This window comes from Gambusia affinis, linkage group LG06, assembly GCF_019740435.1.
Source record: "Gambusia affinis linkage group LG06, SWU_Gaff_1.0, whole genome shotgun sequence".
NCBI lineage: Eukaryota > Metazoa > Chordata > Actinopteri > Cyprinodontiformes > Poeciliidae > Gambusia > Gambusia affinis.
Window position 1 is genome coordinate 10,805,192 of NC_057873.1, and position 24,645 is coordinate 10,829,836.

The following is a 24,645-nucleotide window of genomic DNA, read 5'->3' on the forward strand; positions in this document are numbered from 1 at the left end:
TAATCTTAAGGTGAACCTTCTGCTGTCTTCCGCTTTTTTCTTTTTAAGAGCAGGGGTTCTTATGTTTGACTTTAGAAAAGAGTCCGGAGCAATAACTTTGCCAACAACCAAAACAAATGTCTCTTTTAGCCAGCCTGTGTTTGTCGACTCAGGTAAAAGTTTCAGATATATCCCAGTAAAAACAGAAATGTGATTCACACAGGAAACACTCGTGATCAACAGATATGCAGGCAAGCTGCTGCTGGAATGATAACTGGATGAGAAACGAGATTCATATGGATTTTAAAATGCATGACTAAATCCAGTAAATTGGAGCCCTGAACCCAAAGTGGATGGAAGCATTTCTCATCACTTTAAGTGACTCTGGGATATAATTAGTCAGGAAATGTTTGTTTTGCAGGAGAGGAAGGTGTTAATGGTGTGTGTGCTCCGTTCCAACAGATGAGCTAATATAATATCTCCCTGCGAGTCTCAGAGTAAATGAGGTTCGTCTTTCGTCCGGTTAATCAGTCTGGCTGGACTTCCTGACAGCCTCAAGTGACGACGGCAACGCTGCATTGATTAAATCCCTTCAACTGAAGCGGAACCACTTCACTCATTTTAAGTTTCATCTTTTGGTCTCATTTTATTCCAACAAACTGTGAGTCACTGCTTTAACGACATCACCAGGAGCCCACTTGCATTGACTGTGAAGGCACCGGCACACACTCTAAAACACACACCGCAGGGGTCCAGTCTTACGGCCAGCGCTGAATTATTATTTCTCTGCTTCGACACTCCAGCATCGGGGTGCAAACGCCTTTAGAGAGGAGGTGACACCTGTTGTTTATGTTCAAAGCAGGAGGAGGAGACATTTTTATTTCCGATTGATCCTGCTTTCTCGCTGCGGTGGGAATTTGCTCTCCAAGCGTCTCGCTACAAAGTTTTTTCTCTACCGTCTGTTCCCAGCAGGACATATTTCATGGCCAGCCTCTGTGTTTTGGAGCTGGATTTAGACCGTGTTGCAGCACACAGGGACAATTCGATATTGAGTATGAAATCCCTCTGTGTAATGCATGGGCCCGTTTCAGGCTTAAAGGCTAAACTCGCTAGAGTTAGTAGCCATGTTTCCATCCAAGGGGATTTTGAGCAAACTTTTAAAATGTTACAATAAACAAAACGTGATTTAAAAGTGTTTCCATCACCTGGTTGAAGTCCCTCCTTTTTCTCCCCATCTTCTTCAAATCAGACAAAATTGTTGCTGGTTTATGCAGCAAAAATTTGCGTTTGTGCCGCTGTCATTTTAAAACTATTAAGAAATGTTTCCAGAGGTCATGAAAGGTCAACCAGCCCCCACTCCCACCTTCTTCAAATCAGGCAAAATTGGTGTCAAATGTTTGTGCTGGTTTGTGCAGCAAAATTTTTCGCTTGTGCCGCTGTTTGTTTGATTTGAAGGTGGAGGGGGCTGGATGCATTAACTCTTTATCATGAAAGTCAAAAACTTCTTCTAGCAAGCCTAAAAGCGATTTTGCAAAATTGAGAACGTATTTCAAATTCTTACCTTTCCACCAAAACATATTGATGGAAGAAAGGTTACCTCAGTGTTTTTATAATTTTTTTTTCCAGAAATATTTTATGGAGATGCCTAGTGTAGATGTTTGTGAACTGCAACTTTGCAGCAGGACTGTTGGACAGCAGGAGACCGGCACTGAGATGTTTTTAGACAAAATATTGTAGAAATAAACTAAGGTAAGAACCCTAAATCACCTATTCAGATGGCTTATCACCAAAAAAAAAAGTTAACTTGGGGATTAGATGCTCTTTAAGGAACATTTTTTGGAGGTAGTTATAATTATTCTTAGTGAGTGTTTCAGGTATTCACAGATTTTAAATATTTAGAGTCACCTGGGGTCCACTGTGTTTTGCCCCAGTGATCTCGTTAACTCTCGTGTCTGCCCAATAAAGTTTGTACAATAAGAAAAATTTAACAACACAAGCAGTCATATAATGTCAAGTCTGAGCTGCTCTTCAGATGGGCACTCAGAGCACACCTGAGAGGATTTTATGAAACAGGCTCAAGAAGATTTTTTTCAATCTGCAATCTGTTACTAAGTACCTACTGGATTTGGGGGAATATGGCATCAGAGCCAAGACTGAGAAGAAACATTGTTTTGAGCGTGAGAGTGTTTGCTCAGCACTGAATAATATTTAATGTTGAGCACAGCTCTGAGTCTTTAAATAAACCTCCACCTCGTGCAGAGCTGAGCGGGAGGAGCAGGTGGATTAGTTTGTTGCTCTTGATACCTTATTTGCATGTTGTGCATCCCAGCTGTGTATAAATTAAAATTCAGTCAGGATAGCTGCCCTCCTTCGGCTGCGGCCCTTGAAAATGAGCGTTCTCTGCATAATGCAGGTGTGAGGAGAAGGAGCTAGCTGCCGAAATGCAAAGTGAACAGAAATCACAACTGTGCCTCACAGCTAAAACTTGGTTTATGACAAATCTAGACAAAAAAAAGCACAAATTAAACCCCCTTCAGTGTAGCATCCTGAGAGAAGGAAGTTGCATAATTTTTTTCCCCCTCCAGGGGGTCTTTTTGTGGACTCTAGTGTTCCTTATATGAAAGTAGGCTGATAGGAAAGGGGGAAGACATGCGGCAAATGTCACCAGGTCCGGGAATCGAATCCGCAACAGCCTCGTCGAGGACTCAAGACCTCCAAACGTGGGTCACGCTATCCCCTACGCCACCACAGCACGCCCCGAAGTTGCATAATTTTAAAAAAGAACAAATCTCAGAAAGTAGAACTGATTTAAACTCCAACTGAGTGTATGACCGAGACGAAACAAAGAGACGTGAGCAGATTTTTCCACGGCATCCAAAGGGGCAGCAGATGATGACACACTGCTGACATACTGAGATGATAGCCAAAATAGAGACACATGGCACTCCATGAGTACACCCCATATCCCTCAACACACACACACACACACACACACCAACTCACCAGGCCTGAGGCTTCCTCTTGAGCAGTCCCTGTCTCCTCCACTGGGAGTGGGGGCTGAGATGGTACGTCAGCTGACGACAAACCTTCTCCATCGCCCCAAGAGAGTCTCCTTCCTGTTATGCACACAGACAAGAAACGCACAGCAATCAGCCCAAAGGCAGCAGTTAATTTACAATTAATTTACAATTCAGCCAAAGTTCAACCGAGATCTTTCCTCTAAAACCTTCAGGACTGATTTGAGTTGAAGCTGCAGAGAAACGACACACTCAGCTCCGTAAATGAGACTGTTTCTTGTTTCTTTTAAACAGCAAGCAAGAAAATCTTATTTTTTAGTCTTTTGAAATGATTTCACACATTATAAACATGTAGAGCCTCCATCTATTTTTGTTTGCTCACAAACACAGACCAGTCCCAGTGAAACTCATAGATGTTTGAAACCCCCAGTAGTTCAGCAGTTTCTGAGAAATAAGTGACCATTTAAATCCACCTTTTTCATCATTCAGGTGGATGAAATGTAACTTCAGCAAAATCTTCATTGTGTCTAGATACTTAAATTCACCAAGTTGCTGCTGTTTGATTGCCAGAGTTATTTACTTATTAAAAAACAATTAATCGTTTTTAACATGAATGTCTGGCAAGTATTTATTAGAGCTTCACAACATCACTCTAAGCAACATGAATATATGAAAAATATATTTTTGCCTTATAACAGAGTATTGAGTTGTGAGTTTTCAACTGGAACTCCACTAATCTTGACAGACAGGATAATTACAAAAAAATCAGATTTTTTTTAAGTGTTTACAAACAGACAGGATGCTTTAGGATGGTTCTTTCTTTCTCCAGTATTGCATCACCATACGGCTTGTTGGAGGTTATTTAGTCCCTTTAAATTGCCCTAATTTGGTTGTTTGACCTGCATGTTTTCGGTTTGCACTAAAGAGATTGGGCTTACAAATAAAATCTGTTTTTTCATATTTTTGCTTGTCAGCAGAGATTATTTGAGAGGTGTCACGTCACCTAAAGTATTGTCACAGCATGAGAGCAGTGAAGTGTTACAGCAGCAAATAAGGGAGAGAAAAATAATTAAAGGATGCCAGAGCCACTGGAGCAAAGAATTGGTAAACGCACCTTCAGTCAACTTATTATTGTCGAAATGGGAAACACACACACACACGCGCAGTCAGAAACAAGCTGTACATGACGCACTGATTAGCTGTACATACGTCACTCTCCATTCTCCACCTGGTGTGGCAAATTACCATCAATTTCAGAGTGTGAACAGCACATTCTGGATCATGTAGTGACCGTGTACGAATCAGTGGAGAAGATGAAGCACTTTATCACATCTGTTCACAACAAATGGTGACACATACAGAGTTTTTCTGTTATTCCTAAAGAAAAGTTAAATTTTAGAAGTATTGCCTTGGGTTATTAACTGTCTCATTTTTTGGCTATCTGCAAAAAATAGATGAAAATAAAATGATCATGTTGGTCTCTAAAATCTGATTGTCGTCAGCTCCGCTTTGTCTAAAAACACCTGGCAAGTAAAGTCACCATGACCACGCCATCTACACTGTAAAATATTTATTCAGGCTGCTAATCACGTTTTATGCACTGTTGTTAGGAAATAAATACAGACATTCACCGACCCCTAAGATTTTGAATATTTCAATCTTGCTTTGTACTCAGGAACAGAAGTTAAGACACTAAAACAGAAAAATTATTTCCAGGCAGACTATTTTAGAAAATCAAATCATTTTCCCCATGGGGAGTTACATCACTTCTCAGTCTGCCAGACAAAGTTCTCGTTTTTTAAATTAAATGGAGCAATAATGAATTCCCCGAAGAAACTGTGAAGATGTTCCAGAGAACGGACCTGCTACAAATTCTCATTTGCTCTGCTCTTCTACGTCGGTTTTGACTTGCTGAGACATTACCATACCCACAGTGATTCTCTCAGGGTCGAAGGAGAAACACAGAAAGGAAATATAATCCTCTCAGGTCCTCTTCATGAACAGCCTTCTATGTGTTTTTATTGTCAAATTGTGGAATTCTCTGTATACGTTTCTGTCCAGGAAGCGCCCAGGAACAGCAGATGAAAAAGAGCTTTTTGGCTAGCTCTGGTAAATTTGCAGCAATGCTGTTAAACTGCAGAGTCCCTATTAAATGAACCAGTTTTAGGGTGCATTCACGCCAACTCTGTTTAGTCCGCCTTAATCAAACTGAAGTTTGTTTCCCTTATAAGTCCGGGTCGTATGGGGAAGTGTGAATGTGTAATCAAACTCTGAGCTGGACTGAAAAAGTGAAATCTGGTCTCGGTCGGGAGACCGCTCCAAAAGCAGAAGTGGACTACAGCGCGGGGTATTCTGGGTAAATACAATCAAAAGAAACGCACGAGTCTAGCGCCAGCATGGAAAACGTCTCGCTGCTTTTTGACAAAGACAAAATTTGGCGCAATTTCATTTATGTTTACGTTTTGTGAAGAAGGAAGTTGTGCTCACGTATTCTTCAGAGATTTTTGTATTGTTTCCTTCAGTGGTTCTTACTGCAGCGCCCCCACAGGTGAGGTGGTGGACATGTATTTCAAATAGTTTGGTTTATTTGACAAAGTGCAGGATGAAACCAAACCGCACCTGAAAATGTAACAAATAATGTAAATTTCTGCTAGACTCTCATGTGCTTGGAGATTTTCTACATGCAAATTATTCTGAAGAACAAAAATTTGTTAAAAACATTGGAAAAAAACGGAATATTTGTATTTTGCTTCTTGTCTCCAAAACCAAAACATAATCATGTATACAAATATTGGCATTAGGGGTAAATTTAATATAAATGGAAATTGAAAAACATCCAGCAGCATTTTGTTTCTTAAGGTGTTGTATAAAAATATTTAGCTGCAGTATGTAATAAGTTTTTTTCAATGAAATGAAGACAGATTCCCATGAACAGTTACTAAATATTGTGCCGGAAATGTTTTTAGACCCACTTTACCTATTGGTGTTTGTATATCAAACACTGGGCTCTATTTGTGCTGCCTCTGTTACCATTTACTGATATTTTTCACCAACCATTAATGCACAGGAGCCAGAAAAGAAAGACAGAGGCAAAGATTCGCTGACATTTTGTCTATTAACCAGCTCCTCCATCACTGTCTCCCTTTTTCATCAGCATATTGTGACTTCTCTTGATCTCTTTCTCTGCTGATGTCTTCCTGTCTCTGCCTTCCTCCACTTTCTTGTTCCATTATTGATACAGAGCACATCTGTGAGTGTTCCCTGTCTCCAGAGAGCCGATGACCCGTCCTGTCTTCCTCTCATTCAGTCTCTTCTTTTCATTTTCGGGATGCTTCCCCTCCACTTTAGCCTCTTCGGCTCCCTCTCTTATACAGTTAGTTGACACAGTACAAACTGAACCATTACTTTAGTCCTATTTTTCACCGTATGGCCTGCACACTCTGCTAAATTAGTGCTAACCTCTTCCTCCGCTCTGCAGATGAATTGCTTGGATAATTCAATCTACTTGCTCTCGTTTTAGCGGTCAGGAGTGCAGGGGAAGACCTGGCAGACAGCTAACTGAGAATCATGGCTGGCTCTCAGGAAGGAATCACTTTATGGGCTCCATAATCAAAAAGATGCCGCAGATAACCTATTTCGGCATTTTTCTTTACTGCCTTTAATGGAACAAAATCAGATAATATAAGATCTGTTGGTGTGTTGTGGAGAAAGCTCAAAATGCACAAAAAAAATTTTCAGAGGGGGAAATAACAGGGGAAACTGGAAACTGGCTATAAACATGAATCCCACTCTTTAAATCAAAATCAGTTCAATTGATAAATACTTTACTTAACCCAAAAGAAAATTAAATGTTGTTGTATCTCATAAAATTCAAAATTTTTCAAAGAATCACTTTGAGTCAAAACTGCATTACTTTACAATCAGGATACATTTCAATTTTTGCTGTGGGCGAAAAGTTTTCCTCCCAAAATTCCCTCTCAATCACATTTCTTATGAAGAATGAAGAGTTCCAAATTACAATTACTGAATAACTTACAAAAAAAATATTTAAAGTGAAAATTAGTACTAAAATAATGTATTATAGACAGAATCATGAACATGCTTCAAGCCTGACTCTAAAAAAAAAAAAAACTTTTACCTTCAGACTGACTAAAATAATAACCAGCAATTTAAACATATTGTTTTGGTTTTCCAAACAAGTCAATGTATGTTTTCTAACATTGAGTAAACATTCTGAGTTGCATGCTAGAAAGTAACATGGATGAACAGCATGCTAAAAATGAAAGAGGAAAAGACGGTGCATTTTAGGGAAACATTTTGCAAAAATAAATTGACCTGCATGCCAAGACTGCGAGGCATTGCTCTTACAGATATTTCACCTCACTTTGAGGATGACAGGACAGTGTCGGATGTAGAAGATAGAAGAGCTTCAGAAGAGATGCAGCGATGGGACAGATGAAATGTTGCTTTCTGAGCCATGTCTGAGTGTTTGGCACAAAACAACATAATGAAACACGAAGAATCAATAACTCTGCGACTATTATTCATCACAGACACGGAGTTGTCAGTGGGCGTAGTTCGGTTCACATCTCATTTGGATTAAATTGCGCTGTCTTCTTTGTCTGAATCCATCAGGTCACTGAAATCTGTAGAGATGAAAAGTCATCTCAACAACCTGAAATACTTTCATGTTTTCTAGAAAAGTAGAACCCTGAGCATGTTTTCCTCAATTTGTTCCATATGAACACAACTTCTAATATTCTGCTCTATAAACTCTTTACCATTAGTCTATAGCTACTTTTATCATAACCCGATGGAAAATGTGCAAAACGTTTCTTTATCCTTACTCGCTCCCCTGATATGCACTAACAATAATTTCAGGTCTGATAGTTCGGTAGACTTGATTCAATTGAGCACCAAAATTGCAGCATTTGTAACATTTTCAGTTTGTGTAGTTAGCTTTCACACTGCACTGAATCAAACAAAACAAACTCTTTGAAAAACCTGTTCATCTCCTTGCCTGTGGAGGTGCTGCACCTTGAACCACTGAAAGAAGTGACATAAAGAACTCTAAAGAAAACACAAAGCACAACGTCCTTCTTTATGAAATGTACAAAATGGAGTGGTGTCAGATTTTAGCAGCTTTTTATTTGGCAAAAGAAGCTAGACTTGCGTGCCTGTTTTGGTTACATTCACCCAGAATCCATTGCTCTGTAGTTCATTTCCTGCTTTTGGAGCGGTCTCCAGTCTGGTTGCTGTTCAAACAGATTTCACTTCAACCGTGAGACCTGGGTTTGTAGACGGACCCGAGTTCACTTTTTTGCTCCACATCAGATCTCGATTGTGCATTCACATCTCCGCAAACCAATCTGACTTTCTAGGCAAACGATATATTGTTTGATTAAAGTGGATTAAACAACAATGATGTGCATGATCCCTAAAACTGGGGTTTTGAAAATGTGGAGCAGCAAACCTCTATCAGAAAGCAAATCAATGTGAAGAGAGTGTAAATCAAATCTAAATGTAGCAATTGAAATGTGACGTACCCAGCTTGCTGTCAGAGGACATATGGATGAGTGGGCTAAACCTCATTACAGACAACTGTTGATTCTCCCATTGGAACATTTTGGAACAGTTTTATTAGTTGCCATCATTTTTTCTTATCATGGCAGTGCAGATAGTCAGAGGATAATAAGATTTTATTCACATAAAGTGTTAGTGGAACGAGCCGGTTATGATTTCTGATGAGGTTTTAAATGGTGGGAATGATTTACAACAGATTGGTAATAAACTGAAGGGAAAGAAATGGTACACATCACAAACAGGTTGAGGAAAAACACCTTTAACAGACTCACTAACAGCATGTGCCACATAATGAATAGAAATATGCTTTCACGCCAGTGTTAATGCCATCCAGCTGGAAGGGGACGAACCAACATGATTTATTTCTAACTTAAATAAAGAGACCAGTCCTTTCCCTTAGATTAGTGGTTTCTGTACAAGGAAAGGAAAGGTTTTCCTTCTGATCTGCAGTTTCATAGAAGAGATTGAACCACTCTGAGGTCCATTTTCCACGTGCAAAACCCCAGGACTATTGGGTTATTTAAATCCCTCCAGCATTATTAAGATGCCAGCTTAATTGGAGGGATCCTGCTGAAGCAGAAGGTGCATAGTGTCTAGTAATACGGCAACTGATTGAGTTTTGTTGCGGTGAACATAGAGCTTAATTTACTGATCTATCAATGTTTCAACCCCCAGAGATCAGATATGGATCATAAACAAAAAAAAAAGAGATGTTAGGTACAGGCAAGAGAAAGCAGTCCGGTTAGCTGGATTGGACATTAACCTCTGGAGGTTTTTCTTGCACATCCCACCAGGAAGTGATCTAGAGGCAAAAGTAGCTTGTAGGGACAGTATGTACCTTTTGGCCTTTGGACACTTTAGGATTGTCCAAAATCACCTGATCACCAATTTCCCAAAATTAAGGGACAGATAAGTCAGCCAGCCAATAAATCTGTGCAGCCCCAATAATTAGTCATCCTGCCTTAAGTTCACATCGCACACAATGAAAATCTAATTTATCAATCAAGTTTATAGCACTTTTAACAAAACGTCTGTTCAAAGTAATTTACATCATTAAACACACAAAGAATATACAATTCTAGCAATCGATAAATTGTTAACTGGAAAATACAGAGTCAAAAAAGACCAAATGCTGAGAGAATAATACAAGAAATATATACATTTTACATTTAAAATAAGAAAACTGTCCGTAAATATGTTTATCTAGAGCTCCTGAGGTTGCAGGAGTTCTGGAAATACTTTTTAGCTGTAGATGCCTCCTTTGCTCCAAGTGATAAAGCGTAGATTAAAGAAATGCTATTTTGTTGCATTTTAGACAACATTTAATTTTACTTTCTTATTTTGTAAAAAAAAAAAAAAAAAAAAAGAACTGAATCATTTGTTTATTTGCATATTTTGATTTTTTAATATATGTAAAAAGGCTTAAATGATTAAATAAAAAATCTGCAGAATGTACCAATTTTTGAACCTGATTAATAAGTTAATTATTTACTAAAATAACCAAATGCTGCAGCCCTTCTAAAGCCTGACACTATTTGATGCAGATCATTCACTCGGATTTGATATTTCTCTCCAGAGTCAAAGCCCGACACAGATATTGTTTTCAAATGGGGGAATCAGGGAAGCTGCTGGAGTCACTCAACCACAGAAAAGACGAGACATGGATGGATGAAGCAAATCAGAAGATACGTTAAAAAATAGACAGGCCTTGAAAGCAAATGAGAGAGTACCTGTGAGGTGTGAAATGGGGAGAATTAGGAGAGGAAAAAGAGAAGAGAATTAGCACAGTCACAAAGCAATGTGTGCTTCCTGACATCCTCCAAGAAAACAGCTGGTTTTTCACCAGTGAAGGACGGAAAGTGTCTGAATATTTGTACACACCTGCTCTATAGCAACATGTGCCTGTCTGTATGCCAGTGTAGGTTTTCTGCATGTGTTTTTGAGCAGTAAATATATGTAACCAGTGGGGATTATGTTACTTCTTGTGTGTTTTTTTAAAGATAGAGGATGTTTGTCAGGTTAGACTCTCTGCAGAGGAAGGCTTATAGCTTAAATAGGATTAGCTGAACTAAAATTCAGAAATCCAACCATTTCGGTTTTTCCACATGAGCTTCAGGCTGACAGGTCCCTCTCTCTTTCAGGACTTTGTTGAATTTACCTACTGATATAGCTACCAGAAGTCGTGACCAAAAGCTTTGGCTGCTAATCAAATGTTTCACAAACTTTGCAGCCTCAGTTTTTTTGGATACCACTGGAGGCTAACAGATGCTCTGTGACTCATCAAAAATGTTTATTTGTTGGTTATTTTTGCAGTTTAGAACTTATTTCAGTATGTTCAGGGACACAGAAGAAGCTGTGAAAGAGTTCAGTTGTAAGAAGTTTCCCAAGAAGCATGAGGTGAAGACTTTTAAAGAGTGACAGCAGAAAGTCTTCTTTAAAAACTAACAAACTAACAGAGACAGAGACAGAGACTGCAGACTGAGTATCAGAATGGACAGCAGAAGAGTGGCCTTTATGGAAAAGTGTCAGGTACAAAGTCATTGTTGGAAGAAAGTCATAAGAAGTCCAGTGTGGTGTTTGTCACACACCACGGTCCTGGTCAGAGGAGACCAAAATTAAACTGCAGAGGAAAGATAACAACGCACATCACTCTGATTCAGAAGTTGCATGACTTCATATTTTTTAAAGTTGAGCTCAGCATGGCAGCTTGGACAGAAGTCAATTATGCAGAATAAAAAGAACAAAAACCAGAACATCATCCCAGACATTTTCAGCAGAAGCAGAGAGGAGATCTTCTGTGGCTGTAAATACTCTCTGAACGCCTATCAGTATATACTGAAACATGTTGGTGGCAGCATCATGCTTTTGTTAATAGAGACCCCAGGGGCTGGTTAGAGTTGAATGGAAGATGAATTTTGATAAAGTAAAAAGTAATGTGAGAAAAGCAACGTCACATTGAAGCACATGTACATATAAGAACGACCCAGTCAAAGTCCAAACCTTAATCCCATTCAAAATCTGTAGTAAGTTTTGGGAAACAATTATCCTCACAAATGCTTCTCATCCATGTTATTTCAAATGGACAAATTGTTTCTTCTTTTCATGTTTAAAGCTGTAGATGCAATAAAAGCCTAGCAGCTACCAGCCATTTACCCTTTTCTTTCTACCTTATAATTATGCTCTGCTTTGTGCTGGTTTGTCACATACAATCAACAAAAAATATGTCAAAGTGTGTAGCTGTAACAGGCTAAAATGTGGAAAATTCTAACATTATAAACACTGTTTTATTATTTCTAACTTCTTCTCAAGCAACTGTCTTTTTTTTTTTTTTTTCCCCCCACCAGGGGGTCTTTTTGTGGGCTCTAGTGTCCCTTATACCACAGTAGGCTGACAGGAAGGGGGGAAGGAGAGGGGGGAAGACATGCGGCAAATGTCGTTGTGTCCGGGAATCGAACCTGCGATGGCTGCGTCGAGGACTGAAGGCCTCCAAGCGTGGGGCGCGCTACCCTCTACGCCACCGGAGCACGCCCCGCAACTGTCCTTTTTAACACCTTTTTGTCACGTTTGTTCGTTTGGCTCAAAATGCTGTGAAGCAAAGTGGTGAGAAAACAAAGAGCAGCAGTTGTTGCTGGTCAGCGGCAGGTTAGATAAAAAGCTTCAGGCCACAGATGATTCATTTCTACAAGTGACCCGCAAATGCAACATCAAAGGCAGCAACACCTTTTCAAAAGCTGCTCCCATGTGCAGTTTCACAGCAGATCCAGTTGGATTCATAGTGTTGAACAAAAGACATTTTAAATCAATTTGTGTGAAGAATTGTTCTTTAAAAAATATCAGTGTGCTCCTCAAATGTGTCTAAGAAATAATAAAAAAAAAACAATTTGGTTTCTGCATTTACTGAAAGAAAGAAACAATCAATACTTTCTTGATAACAGTTTAAGCGGGGAAACACCAGGCCGTCCTTTATGAATGGAAATGAGACAAATCCATTACGTGCTTCTTTATGCTTTATTTTTTATCCATTGTTTTCTACAGATTATTGTTGCTGTGAGATTCTTCTAGTAGTGCGGACATCATCTGCCTCACTATCAAGAAAAAACTGAACAACAGGAACATCACAGGCATCTCACTAAATATCTAGCTGCATCTTTAAAATTAGAGCGTATGTTTTGGTAAACATACCATACATGATCTTGGCATGTGTAAGAACTAGGGACAAGACTTTAATATGCTAATTTTGATTAATTAAATACATAAACAACACATTCAAAAATCAAACACAATTAATAAAAATCTTTTATTATGTTACTTATTTAGTTGATGAGTTGTTTTTGATTAAAATGTCATTAATTAATTACAGTTTTTAATTGAGTCCAACCACTTGTAAAAACTCATGTCATGTTTTTTTTGTTGTTCAAGAAAAATTAACATAATAAAATCTTTCTGAAACTACAGACTACTTCTGATTTAACTCAATATGCTCCTCGTATGGTTTGAAGGATGAGATGCACTTTCAGAGATCACCCGGTTACTATAGCAACAATCAATAGTACCCTGGCTTCCCATTGGCCTTATATGGGCATTTAGGGGATGGAAGTGGAATCATTTCACTGATTCAAATAATGTTTAGAAAACGGAAGAGTTTATAAATCGTTAATAATGTGATTAATTTATAGGATATTTGATTACAGAAGGTGTGATGTGGCAGTGGTTTGGTTCCCCTCTGTTGCTGTGTGTCGTTCCTGTGAATGTAGGAGTTTACGCTGGTTACCGTGGTTACCAGCGAGCAATAACATGCCAGTTCAGTGTATTACTAGGATCCAGGAATACCAAGGTTTTCAATGTTTGTGAATTTAAAAGTACTAAAGCCCCTCCTACACATGTTGCTGTGCACTGTCAGTCAGATGGCTGAAAACCGGCTCACAGGGAAGACAAAATAGATTCTGGAAATCTTTCTGGACATGAAAAAAGCTCCAGCTGGCAAAATATGATTGACATTGGCTGCCCAGGAGCTGACTATGGTTACCTGGGCAACTGGCCCGACTAATTAGCTAGCAATAAACCCCCCATAAAACAGGTTTTCCTTCGTAAAGAGCAGAGTGATACTAAGAGCTAGTATTTTAGTCTGTAAGCACATAACTGGTATATAAATTTACTGTACATTTTTTTCTTTCTGTACTTAAAGACAGCTTTATTTATTAAATAATTCTAATGTTTTTAAGTTGTGATATTGAGGTAATAACATTAATGTGTTGTGTGTTTTATTTGAGAGATTGGGGTAAATATGAGAAGATATTTGTATTCTACAACTGGATGAAGACAATGTGCATCTTAATGTAAACTGAGATGAAACTTTGCTTTTTCATAAAAGTGAATCTGTGAGTTGTTCACCATCGTAATTCCAAAACAGAGCTTCATTCTCACACAGCAGCAGCGTCTCAAAGATGGCAAAACTCTAGCAGAATATCTCTAAGACTCTTTTTCTTCAACATGAGCTCTTACTATAACCAAAAACAATGTATTATGAATTAAAAAGCAGAATAATCTGACATGGAACTTTTCTAGTCACCCTGACCAATAAAAACATTTTTACATTTTCAAGTCTCTCTACTTTTATAATTCATACTAAGCAAACAGAACAGGACTGCAAAAAATAGCTCTGCAGAGAAGATTATTAAAGCTGACCTTCTCACCGTCCAGGACTTGTACTGATCAATGATCAGGAAATGGGAAACAGCTCTGCAGACCCCACACATCCTGGACACAAACTGCTTAGACTTTTATCTTCAGGTCACTGCCACAGAGCTCTAATTGCAGAAACCAGCCTCAACAGAGACGGCTTCTCTCCTCAGAAAGACACAAAGAGCACCAGATATTCTGCTGCAAGCATGCAGGGTTCTTTAGGTTGTTTTTTTTATCTCCTCTAAAATATTAAAAGTCTCTTTGATTTTACTTTTGAAAAAGATACAGTGCTTTCAGACCTCAAATAATGCATAGAAAACAAGATAAAATTCGTTTAGAAACAACAATACTAATGTTTTAACTGAGGAAGAGTTCAGAAATCAACATTTGGTGGAATAACTAGGAGGTTTTTAATGGGGTTTACTTTATTCCAGACCTGTTTTTGTATTTATGTCTGAACACAGTGAGTCAAATTCTTTATTTATGCACATAAATTCGGCAATTAAAGCTGAGTCTGAGTTTGATTCTGAATATGGTGACTTAAATATGACTTAGCAAGTTGCTCGATTGGCTCGTAATCACATATTCCATTTCATCGTCGTGTCTTTCAAACCTTTTTTTATTAGTTCAATGATCCAAATCAGCGGCTGGTTTCAAATGATGCAATCAAGCAATTCTTTTTTCATTCATGCAGCACTACAAAAAAAACATTTTTTAATCCGGTCTCTTAGCAAGACAGGTTTTCAGTCTCCTTATTTATTTATAAAAATCTGTGACTAATCCTCCACCATCTTTCTGTGTTTATATATTTCTCGGACAGATTAATCAAGCCGGTGACAGGGTGACAGGGTTCATTCACTGGGCTATTTGTATCCCGGACTCCAGCATTGACTAAAACATTAGCAGCTGACAGAGAATCTTCACGTGGAGGCGGACTGAACCTCCAAAGGTCATGTCGGCCTCTCTTTTCAAATGCAAAACAGAAACAGCGGAGAAAGTAACGACTTCACCGGAGCACAATTTCTACATGGTTTTCCACAAGCCCAGCTGTGTTAAAGGCAGCAGATGGAGGTCAAAGAAGCAGAGCAGAAAAGCAGATATGATGGAGAAAACAACATCCACTGGAAAAAAATAGAAGCATTCTCTCTGCATAAAAGCAGCTTTGTGTTATCAGGTTGCTAAATGCAGGGCAGGTTAAGTGTGCTGGATGTAGTAGATCTCAGAAAATATGCTTTTATGGCATTGTATGATGGAAATTTCTCGCAAGAAGGAGAGCTGCCTGTACAACAAAACACAGGAATTAAACCTGAGTTTTTCAGCTCCATCAATCATGTGAATGTTTTAGAAAACAAGACTTTAAATATAGATAATCTTATATTAAATATTAATTAAGATAAATTAACAGTTTCTTATCCAACCATTAGATAAGAAAAAAGCCTAGCTTGTCTAATATTATCATTTAACGCAGCGTAATCCTGAGAAACAGGAAGACAACACCTCCCTCTGACTCCCCTTCCAATGTTTTATTCACTCCTGCTCTGTTCTGATCAGCCTCTGTCTATTCAGCTATTATGAGCTGCACACAAAACCCAACGTCTCCATTTCCTCTGTGGCTCTGAGAGGTCAGCTTGATCCCTTGCAAAAGGCACTTGTGCACAGAAGCAGATTTCTCAGGTGAATCTGTGTAATTTGAAGCTAGAATTTAGCGACCCAGTTTTTTCAGTATTAGTTGGCACAATTTATTGAATAATTAACTGAAGTTGACAGCAATGTTTGATAAGTAGGATTAATTGGAAAGTATGCACTTGAAATCTCTCTGTAAGATTGTCTGAATGATGAGTTGTGAATTGACACAATATAAAAAACTGAATTCAATATTGATTTAGCAACTTTCCAGACTCATGAAGCTCTGAATTATAAAAGAAATATTGATCAAAGCAGCAACTCAGGTTTTGTAAACTACAATCAGTGCATTCTTAATGTCATGGATTATTTCTTTTAGAAGACTTTTTCTTTTATGTCCCGAAACATCTGACTCATTTTACCAACAACAAACTAGCTGCAGAAAAAAGTCTTTAAAATATACGTTTTATTTAAATTTTATCTTTTATGATTTGATCAAGTTTTATTTATTTATGCACTGTGAAAGATTTGAGCTGGATTTATTTGACTCTTTGAGTCAAATAAATTTAGCAAGTTTTAGATTTTGAACTTAACCCTCCTGTTATGTTGCGGGTCAAATTGACCTGTTTTAAAGTTTACTCTTTTTTTTTTTTTTATGTGTGAGTTTGTGAAAAATAAATTTACAGTAGTAAGTTGTGTCAACTTTTTAATAAGGTATGGTAATTTTATTTATATAGCACATTCAGCAACAAGGCAGTTCAAAGTGCTTTATATGAATTAGAAGGAAATTCAAACTAAACAACAAAACCAAAAGAAAGATAAAAAGGTAAAAGTAACCCGAGAGACAAATTGGCACGTGTCACAACTTTTTATGTGGCTCTCTAGACTCTAAAGGGACACACAAATAGAACCGTCAGGATAACAGTGTGCTTAGATATTATTTTATCAAACAATTCAAAGAAGTTTTTATCTATCTAATGGCAAATTGCATCAATTAATCACTCCAATTACCGTGGAAATTCATGCAAAATCAACAAATCCCTGCACGTTTTTTGCTCTAATGCATAATTGTGAGTTTATTATAGATTTTTCACAAAAATGATGAAACACATTGCCGTTAAGTGACAATTTATTCCCACCTGGTGGTAGGTATTTCTCACTTCTACTCTACTTCTACTAACCAACTGCCTCAGCCTCGAGTGATACGCAGAGTAATAAAAAGCTGCATTTACATGGGTGCAAATATTTCTAAATTACTACCACGAACATTTTTTTTATTGCTGGAGTGACTGAAAATATGTTCAGTATTATTTCATTTCAAGAACTTATTCATATTTTTACAGTTTAACAGTTTTTATCAGTACATTCTGGCTCAACTGGCCCTTGAATAACATTCAAGATCTTGATTTGGCCCAAAAGGAAAATGAGTTTGACCACACTGGGAGTTCAACAAAGACTTTTTGAATTTGGGAGAAAATGTATTTGGTACAGGTCAGGAAGTAAAATATTAAAACAGCTTTCTGATAATCCCACATTTTTTTTATTTTATTATTATTGTTTGAATAAAGTCTTTATTTTAATCCCACCACTGCATCACTAACTGTGTTACCTTAGGCTTCCTCTTACATCAATCGCCTGGTGGGAATGACGTTTTCAACAACTGCCCCCAAATTACACATCAGGCCTTTTAATTCCTATCTCCATCACCATCTTTCCCTCCTTCCTTCCTGCATTATTCATTCATAACGACCGCCGCCATCTTTCGCATCATCCTCCTTCTTTCCCGCTAACATGATGGCCGACACGAATGGACAAACACAATCAGCAGCGCTTGCCTCAAGAACGCACACAGACACACAACCACTTAGAGCACTTCCATAACCTAATAGTGTCAGACAAAATGAGTCATGAGATCATCTGATAGCAGCAACATAGTGAATCATATCAGTCAGCACGCGTGTGAGCATGCTCAGTCGTGCTTGCTGTAGTCTGAAATATTTACTGCATATGCTTCGTGTTAGACTGTTACTGTGTGAGTGGATTTAATTTAGTTAATTTATTGTTATGAGGAGCAGACGCTGGTTTGCAGTTGGAGCTCTGTTCAGCTACGGATGAAGCTTTCAGCTGTGAGAGGTCATGTGGGGGTCAGGAGGTCAGGAAGGTGACGACCTACCGCCTTGGGGCAGTGGACGTATCGGGCAAGGCTGATGATCAGGTCGTGTGTGATGGGGTCGACCAGGTTTCTGAAGCTGGCGTAGCGATACAGAACGTCATCCAAAGACGTTGACTCCATTCCCAGATCCTGCACACATAAAACAGAAACAATATGAACTCTCTAACCAACTGAGAATAATAAATCCCAGCCTGCACTGCTTCCTGCTGGGTAGGAATATAAAACAAAATAGGATTACGTCTACTGACAGACACAAAACTTAAGGATCCTGTTGTTCCTTTTCTCTAAGCAATTCTGGGTGTGTTGAATAACATTGTTAAAACTTGACAAAGAATATTGATTTTAATTTCTCGTTTGTTGTCATTTGATTCCATAAATTAGACTAAAATGGCTAAGCTACACAGAAACACATCCATATCTGTTCCTAAAAGCAAAAATATGAAAAACAGACACTTAAAACATCTTGACATTTTAGCCCAAGATACATTCCTTTATTTATTTTGGACAAGCTACCAACTTTTTATTTCATATGACAACCAGTAGGTACAGCTTTCCCCACATTTAAATAATGTGGCAAATACATACAGTTTTTACTACTTAAAATGAGTCTGATAAATGTGTTTGAAAACTTCTCCAGTCAACCATTAAAAGGGGTGGTACAATGTATTTTCCAGCAACAAAACCATTTTTAGCACAATAGGGTAATTATGTCACCTTGAGCTGTTAAAAAGACATCAAACTACAAGAAATTTTATGTCATAAGTTGTCATGAAGTGGGCCTCTGTCGCTTTAAGAACCTTCCACTTTTTCTGACGCTCCACACACCAAATGCACCTTAAACCACAGTGGAAACTGTTTTAGCACCACCAAAGAAGCTGATATCCACATTTAATAAGCACCATAGGCTCTATTAAATGCATCAAAGGTTTGTAATGTAAAAGCCTATAAAGCACTATACTGTAAGCTTTTATATAGCCCTACATAGGAGTGCCAGACATAAATAAATCATTGCCAGTTTTGCTGTTCCTGTTGAGGTGCAAAACAAAGGAGAAAAATTAAGTGAGTAAAGAAAAGACCTTGGGATTCATCAGCAGCACCAATCTGCTCATTATGTTTCCATTTTACAGTTACATTACATGGAAACTAAAATTTTTGTTTTGGCTCTTTGAGTACAAAACAACCATAGGTCACTGGTGAGTGGGTGGGATAGTGGGTGATTTCAGTCATGTACTAATAGGTGCCATCAAAAACAAATAAACAACTTTTTATGTGTAGAAAGCTGCCTACAACCTTCTAATGAATCAATTTAAATTTGTAAACAGATATGAACTAAACTAATGCATTTTCTCAGATAAAAAGATGTAATTAGAAACTTTACCTCTATTATTAGCTAATGGATTATATGATACAAACAAGATATAGTGGTACTACACTCAAACGCACTCCACTGCTAACAAAAGGTTATTCTGAAACACATTTATCTAAATAAATTAATAAAATAATCTATTTGTTGTTTTCTTTAAACATTCCATAACATTTAATCATTTCAGCTCTTGTCAAACATCTGCTATAATGCCAAAAGTACTGAGATGCTTACAATACCAACCACTTTAACAACATAACAAAGCAAAGACATTGACTTTAATTTGGAGTTGGTCCACCATTAGCAGCTATAACAGCTTCGACTCATCTGGGAAGTCCGTCCACAAGGTTTAGGATTATGTTTATGGGAATATTTTATGAGGTTGTTGGATGAAAAAGCCTAATTCTGATCTGCTTCATTATAAATGTTCTCAGATGGAGAGCCAGGATCCTACTTTATGTTACAGCTTGAAAACGTGAAGCATGTTTGTCTGTAACTATTTTGAGCTTTGAGCTGGCTTATACACTCACTAGCCACCTTATTAGGTACACCAGTCCAAACGCAAATGTTGAATCAGCCAATCACATGGCAGCAACTCAATGCATTTAGGAATGTAGACATGACCAAGACGATCTGCTGCACTCCAATAGAGCACCTTTGGGGTGTGGTGGAACGGGAGAGTTGCATCACGGATGTGCAGCCAACCAATCTGCAGCAGCTGTGTGATGCTATCATATCAATATGGGCTAGCCTCTCTGAGGAATGTTTCCAGTACCTTGTTGAATCTATGCCACGAAGGGTTAAGGCAGTTCTGAAGGCAAAAGGGGGTCCAACCCGGTACTAAGAAGATGTACCTAGTAAAGCAGAGTTTTTAATTTTTGTCTCCAACCCTGCTACATTTTCATGTTGTATTAGCATGAGCGTTCGGGTTAGTTTTACAATATATTGCCAGTTCAGTTGCACAACTGATTATTTGATAAGCGACACGGACAGAGATGCTCGGTCTCCTGTAGAAACCTATGACTCACCGAGTTTTCTTTGCTGCCTGTTCTGCGTAGGCGGTGAGGCACATAATGACAGCAGGTTTGAATGATTGACATGCATGTATTAATTAGCTCCTCCATTTTCAGGTTTCAAAAGCAACAAACCAGATAGGAGAAACCAACAATTAGTCTACAAAAGCAGCTGTCTGGTGGCACGTTATGGTACTAACCTGGAACTGAAAAAAAAATTTCCAAGTCTTCAGGAAATCAGTTTTTTCTCTTCCTTGCAAGCTAAAATTAGAGGAAACTTTTCTTGTTTTAAGTAAGAGTTACCAAAATTATTTGTATTTGATAAATGCCACAATAATGAGAGAAAGAGGAAAGTTCACTTCAAATAGGTAAGTTTTAGTGTAATATATACGTAAGTAGCCAGGTAGGCATATATGTGTGTGGACCTGCATTGTATCAATGCAAGGTGCGATGTAGAAGGTCATAGGTGTAAACAACACATCTGTAAGTTGTTGATATGTTTTTCACATGTTGCTAACGTGTTAAAAATCCTGTATTTTTGATATGAATGTACTTTAAATCACCTGGCCCTCACAATTATCAGCCCGTCAGTGGAGTGAAAGGAGAAAATGAGAACAACAGCTCAAGAGGAAACGGTGGATTAAACAGGAAAGGTCACATCAATATTTCAGATAGTTAAAACAATAAACTAGTGAATAATTATTGATATCAACTGAAGAGCTTACATCATGATGCGTTTTTCAGGCTGTCCTACCCTACCTGTCAGTATTATGATTTTTCTGAAATGCTGCGTTGGTTTTACAACTGATCGACATCCATTCTAAAAAGTTTCACTTTGTCTCTTCAGTTCAGAGAATATTTTCCATCAAGACTTTATTTTTGACACATATGAAACAGTTTTATGTTCTTTTTATGTTTTGTTTTTTTTGCCTTTTTCTTATTGTTGAATCATAAACTCTTGTGCTTTAGATGTGGTTCCTAGATTAGTCATTGTTGCTCTCTTTGATTAATTTTGATAGACATGCCACTGGGAATGTTTGCCACTTCTCCATGTTTTCTCCATCTGTGGATATTATTTCTCAGAGTGGTTCTCCAGAGACGAAAATTCTTTGAAATGACTTTTTAACTCTTTCCAGATTGGGAAATGTTAAGGATTTCGTTTCTCATCATTTGTTGAATTTCATCAGGGGCTGGGCTTCATATATTAATAGTTTTTGACATTTTTGCTCTGCTTCATGTTTTCATTTACGGTAAGTGATGTCTGAATTTTAATGGAGTGGCACTAATTAGACCAGGATTTCAGATGCAAATGAAAAACAGCTATGCTAAACTTTGTATCTGAAGCAAAATCCAGATATGAGGAAGTTTATCAAGTAATTCTGATGAAATTGTCTCCAGTGATATAACCAGCTGATGCAGAAAAAAGATCACTGACACCAAATTATTACTATTATTTTTTTTTGGTTGAGGTTGGAAAGGCACTCAAAGCCCCTCATGAAATATACATGAGTTTTCTCGATTGGACTCAGTTTTAACTATATTCAGACACTCACAGTAATTTATGCTTTCAGAAAACAGTGTAGTTTTTGCTTTTGTTAGTGTAAGAGTGGTCCACATCAAAGAAGAGGTCTGAACGCAGCTCAGCCTGAACAAAGACAGAACAGCAGTCAGACATGGCGAACGCTGCGACTCAAACCCTCTAGTTAATAAAGGGAAGTGGTGTCCGGCGCTGGAGAACTCAGATCTATAAACACTTCACAGCATTCTCACCGACCTCTGCTGAGAGACAGCTTCATTGAGTCAACATTTTTTTCCAATTACAGAAATTGGGAAAGCACCTCCATCCAGAGTTTGGCTCAACGGCACACGGCTGCTGCCAATTATTGTAACTCTCTGCAAACTCGACAGATTATATACATAAACCCAAACCCCACACAAGATGCGAGTTCTACTAAATTTGATTTGGTGATTTCAACATAAATAAAGAGATGTCAGACTGTTTAAAATATTAATTTAAGCTTATACGGAATTGCTAAATTTACTTTTTGAAAGTGCGAAGAATAATAATTAGTTATAGTTGTAATCTGATGCTACAGGTTTAATCTTTCCTTTGTGTTTTGAGCTTGGCTTGTTCACAAATACATCTCAACAAATAGGAACCGATTGCTTTTAAGATGAGCCAATTAAACTTGAGTTCTTTTCCTAGATCTGTCTTGAAAATGTGTTTTCACACCAGATGGTCCATAAACTGCAATATTTGCCACATTTTCAACAAATCAAATCTTTTGAAAAAACTGTTTCAGCCCTTCGCCTGTGGGGGCGCTGCACGAAAACCCACTGATGGGGACAACACAAAAACCTCAGAAGACTATATGAGTGCAACTTCCTTATGCAGAAATGTAAATAAAAATGCAGTGGCATTAAATTTTAACAGTTGGCAAAAGACCACATGCTATTTATCCTGCTAGCGGTAGGCTTGTGTGTTTGTTTTGGTTGTATTTACCCAGAATTCCCTGCAGTGTAGGCTAATTCACTTCCTGTTTTCAATCTGTTTGGCATTCACATATGAATTCAAACAGTGCCAGAGTACGCTTCAACAGAACCGAGACCTGGGTGGACCAGAGTTCACTTATCACACCTCCACAATCAAATCGGACTTTCTATGTAAACAAACAAGAGTTCAGTTAAAGCGGCTGGTGTGAATGCAGAATCTGTTAATGTTAACAGGAAGTGGGGTCCTAAAACAAATTCTGTTTAAGCTCCCATGAAACATTGGGCGAGTCCTGAACAGTGTTGGGTAAGTTACTTTAAAAATGTAATCCGTTACAGTTACAAGTTACCTTGTTTAAAATGTAATTGTAGTGTAACTTTTCAGGCAGCCATGTTTAAAAGTAATGTAACTAATTACTTTTGATTACTTTGAGGTTTTAATGAGTATTGACCCATTCTGAAACATTTTATTTTCTGCACTCAGGTTAGTGCACTGAAATGAGTCCATTTGATTCAGCATTATAAAAACGTGTTGATGGAAGTGTTTATGTAGTAAGCTCTATTTTTCTGACTTAATAGCCATGTTTAGTATACTGAATGGAGTAAGTAAATTATAGAGAACATTCTAATAATACCTCACATGCTGCTGAAAGTATTTAGGCTTACATTAGCATTTTGGCTAATTTCAGCTCATACACTCATTTTAACATACTCAATGGTGCACGTCCAGCTTACTTAACATACTTGTGACTTTCCAGAAGCTAATGACTACTATTTAGCTAAGTTAGCATTTATGCTAATTCTTAGCATCAGAACCCTGGGTCCAAACCGACGGGCACACTTTGGCAGGCCCCAGTTAAATTTCTTCAGGAATTTTCTAGTTTACTTTATGTTCATGAAAACCATAACACTAGCACATTGCATACAATGTCTCATGGAAAAATATATTCAACGTTTGTCATGCATCAACACCAAACAGTCAAATATTAAGAAATAATTTTCATATTCACAGATGTAAATGTAAAGCAGTGCATAAATGTTGGTTGAAGAGGGTACTATTGTTTTCTGTAATTGCTGGTATTACCACAATTCCGAGATGTTTGTCCTGCCAGACACCGTAGTGCAGGGATTTTTTCCTTGCGAGCTGCTGTGTTCCTTTCAGTGTGTTTAATGCCTGTAAGCTAAGCAGCAGCTCCGCTAGCCCGTGTAAAATATACATTGCGTTGGTATGCCGATCTTTTTCTGTTTGTTCAGTGTGCCAGTTGGCTGCAGATTGCATCTTGTTTTGATCAGGTTTGATTGTTTTGTAAAGGAAAATTGTTAAATCATGACAGTCTGTTTACTGCATGTAAAGTGGAAGAAATAAAGAAGAGGCACAGGATGGAACATCAGAGTGGCATGGCTATGATAGAGACAAGGAGTAGGAAAAACGGCGATAAAGTAGCAATAAAAATATCATTACATATTTAAAGGTTTTTGTTTATATTTTTTTTAAAATGTAACTAAATTTGTAATTCTTAATATTTTCGAAAGTAATTGTAACTGGATTACATATTTTCTCATTGTAACTGTAACGAATTACAGTTACTCTTTTTTTGTAATTAAATTACGTAACGTCGTTACATGTAATCCGTTACTACCCAACACTGGTCCTGAATAAATCCACTCATCTGAGATGCACATAGTCTTGGAAGAATGAAATCTATATTTTGTTCAGGCAGC

The 24,645-nt window shown here is 37.9% G+C and overlaps 1 protein-coding gene across 1 annotated transcript in view; it reads right to left on the minus strand.

The window, feature by feature from the left end:
- Positions 1-24,645, minus strand: part of lrrc75a (leucine rich repeat containing 75A) — a 46,619-nt gene that overhangs the window by 19,654 nt on the left and 2,320 nt on the right. Inside the window, exons 2-3 of the mRNA XM_044118778.1 lie at positions 18,058-18,186; positions 2,983-3,095 (exon numbers count right to left, since the gene is read on the minus strand). Coding sequence (XP_043974713.1) covers positions 2,983-3,095; positions 18,058-18,177 — 233 coding nt within the window. The 5' untranslated portion in view covers positions 18,178-18,186. The remainder of the gene's footprint in view (positions 1-2,982; positions 3,096-18,057; positions 18,187-24,645) is intronic.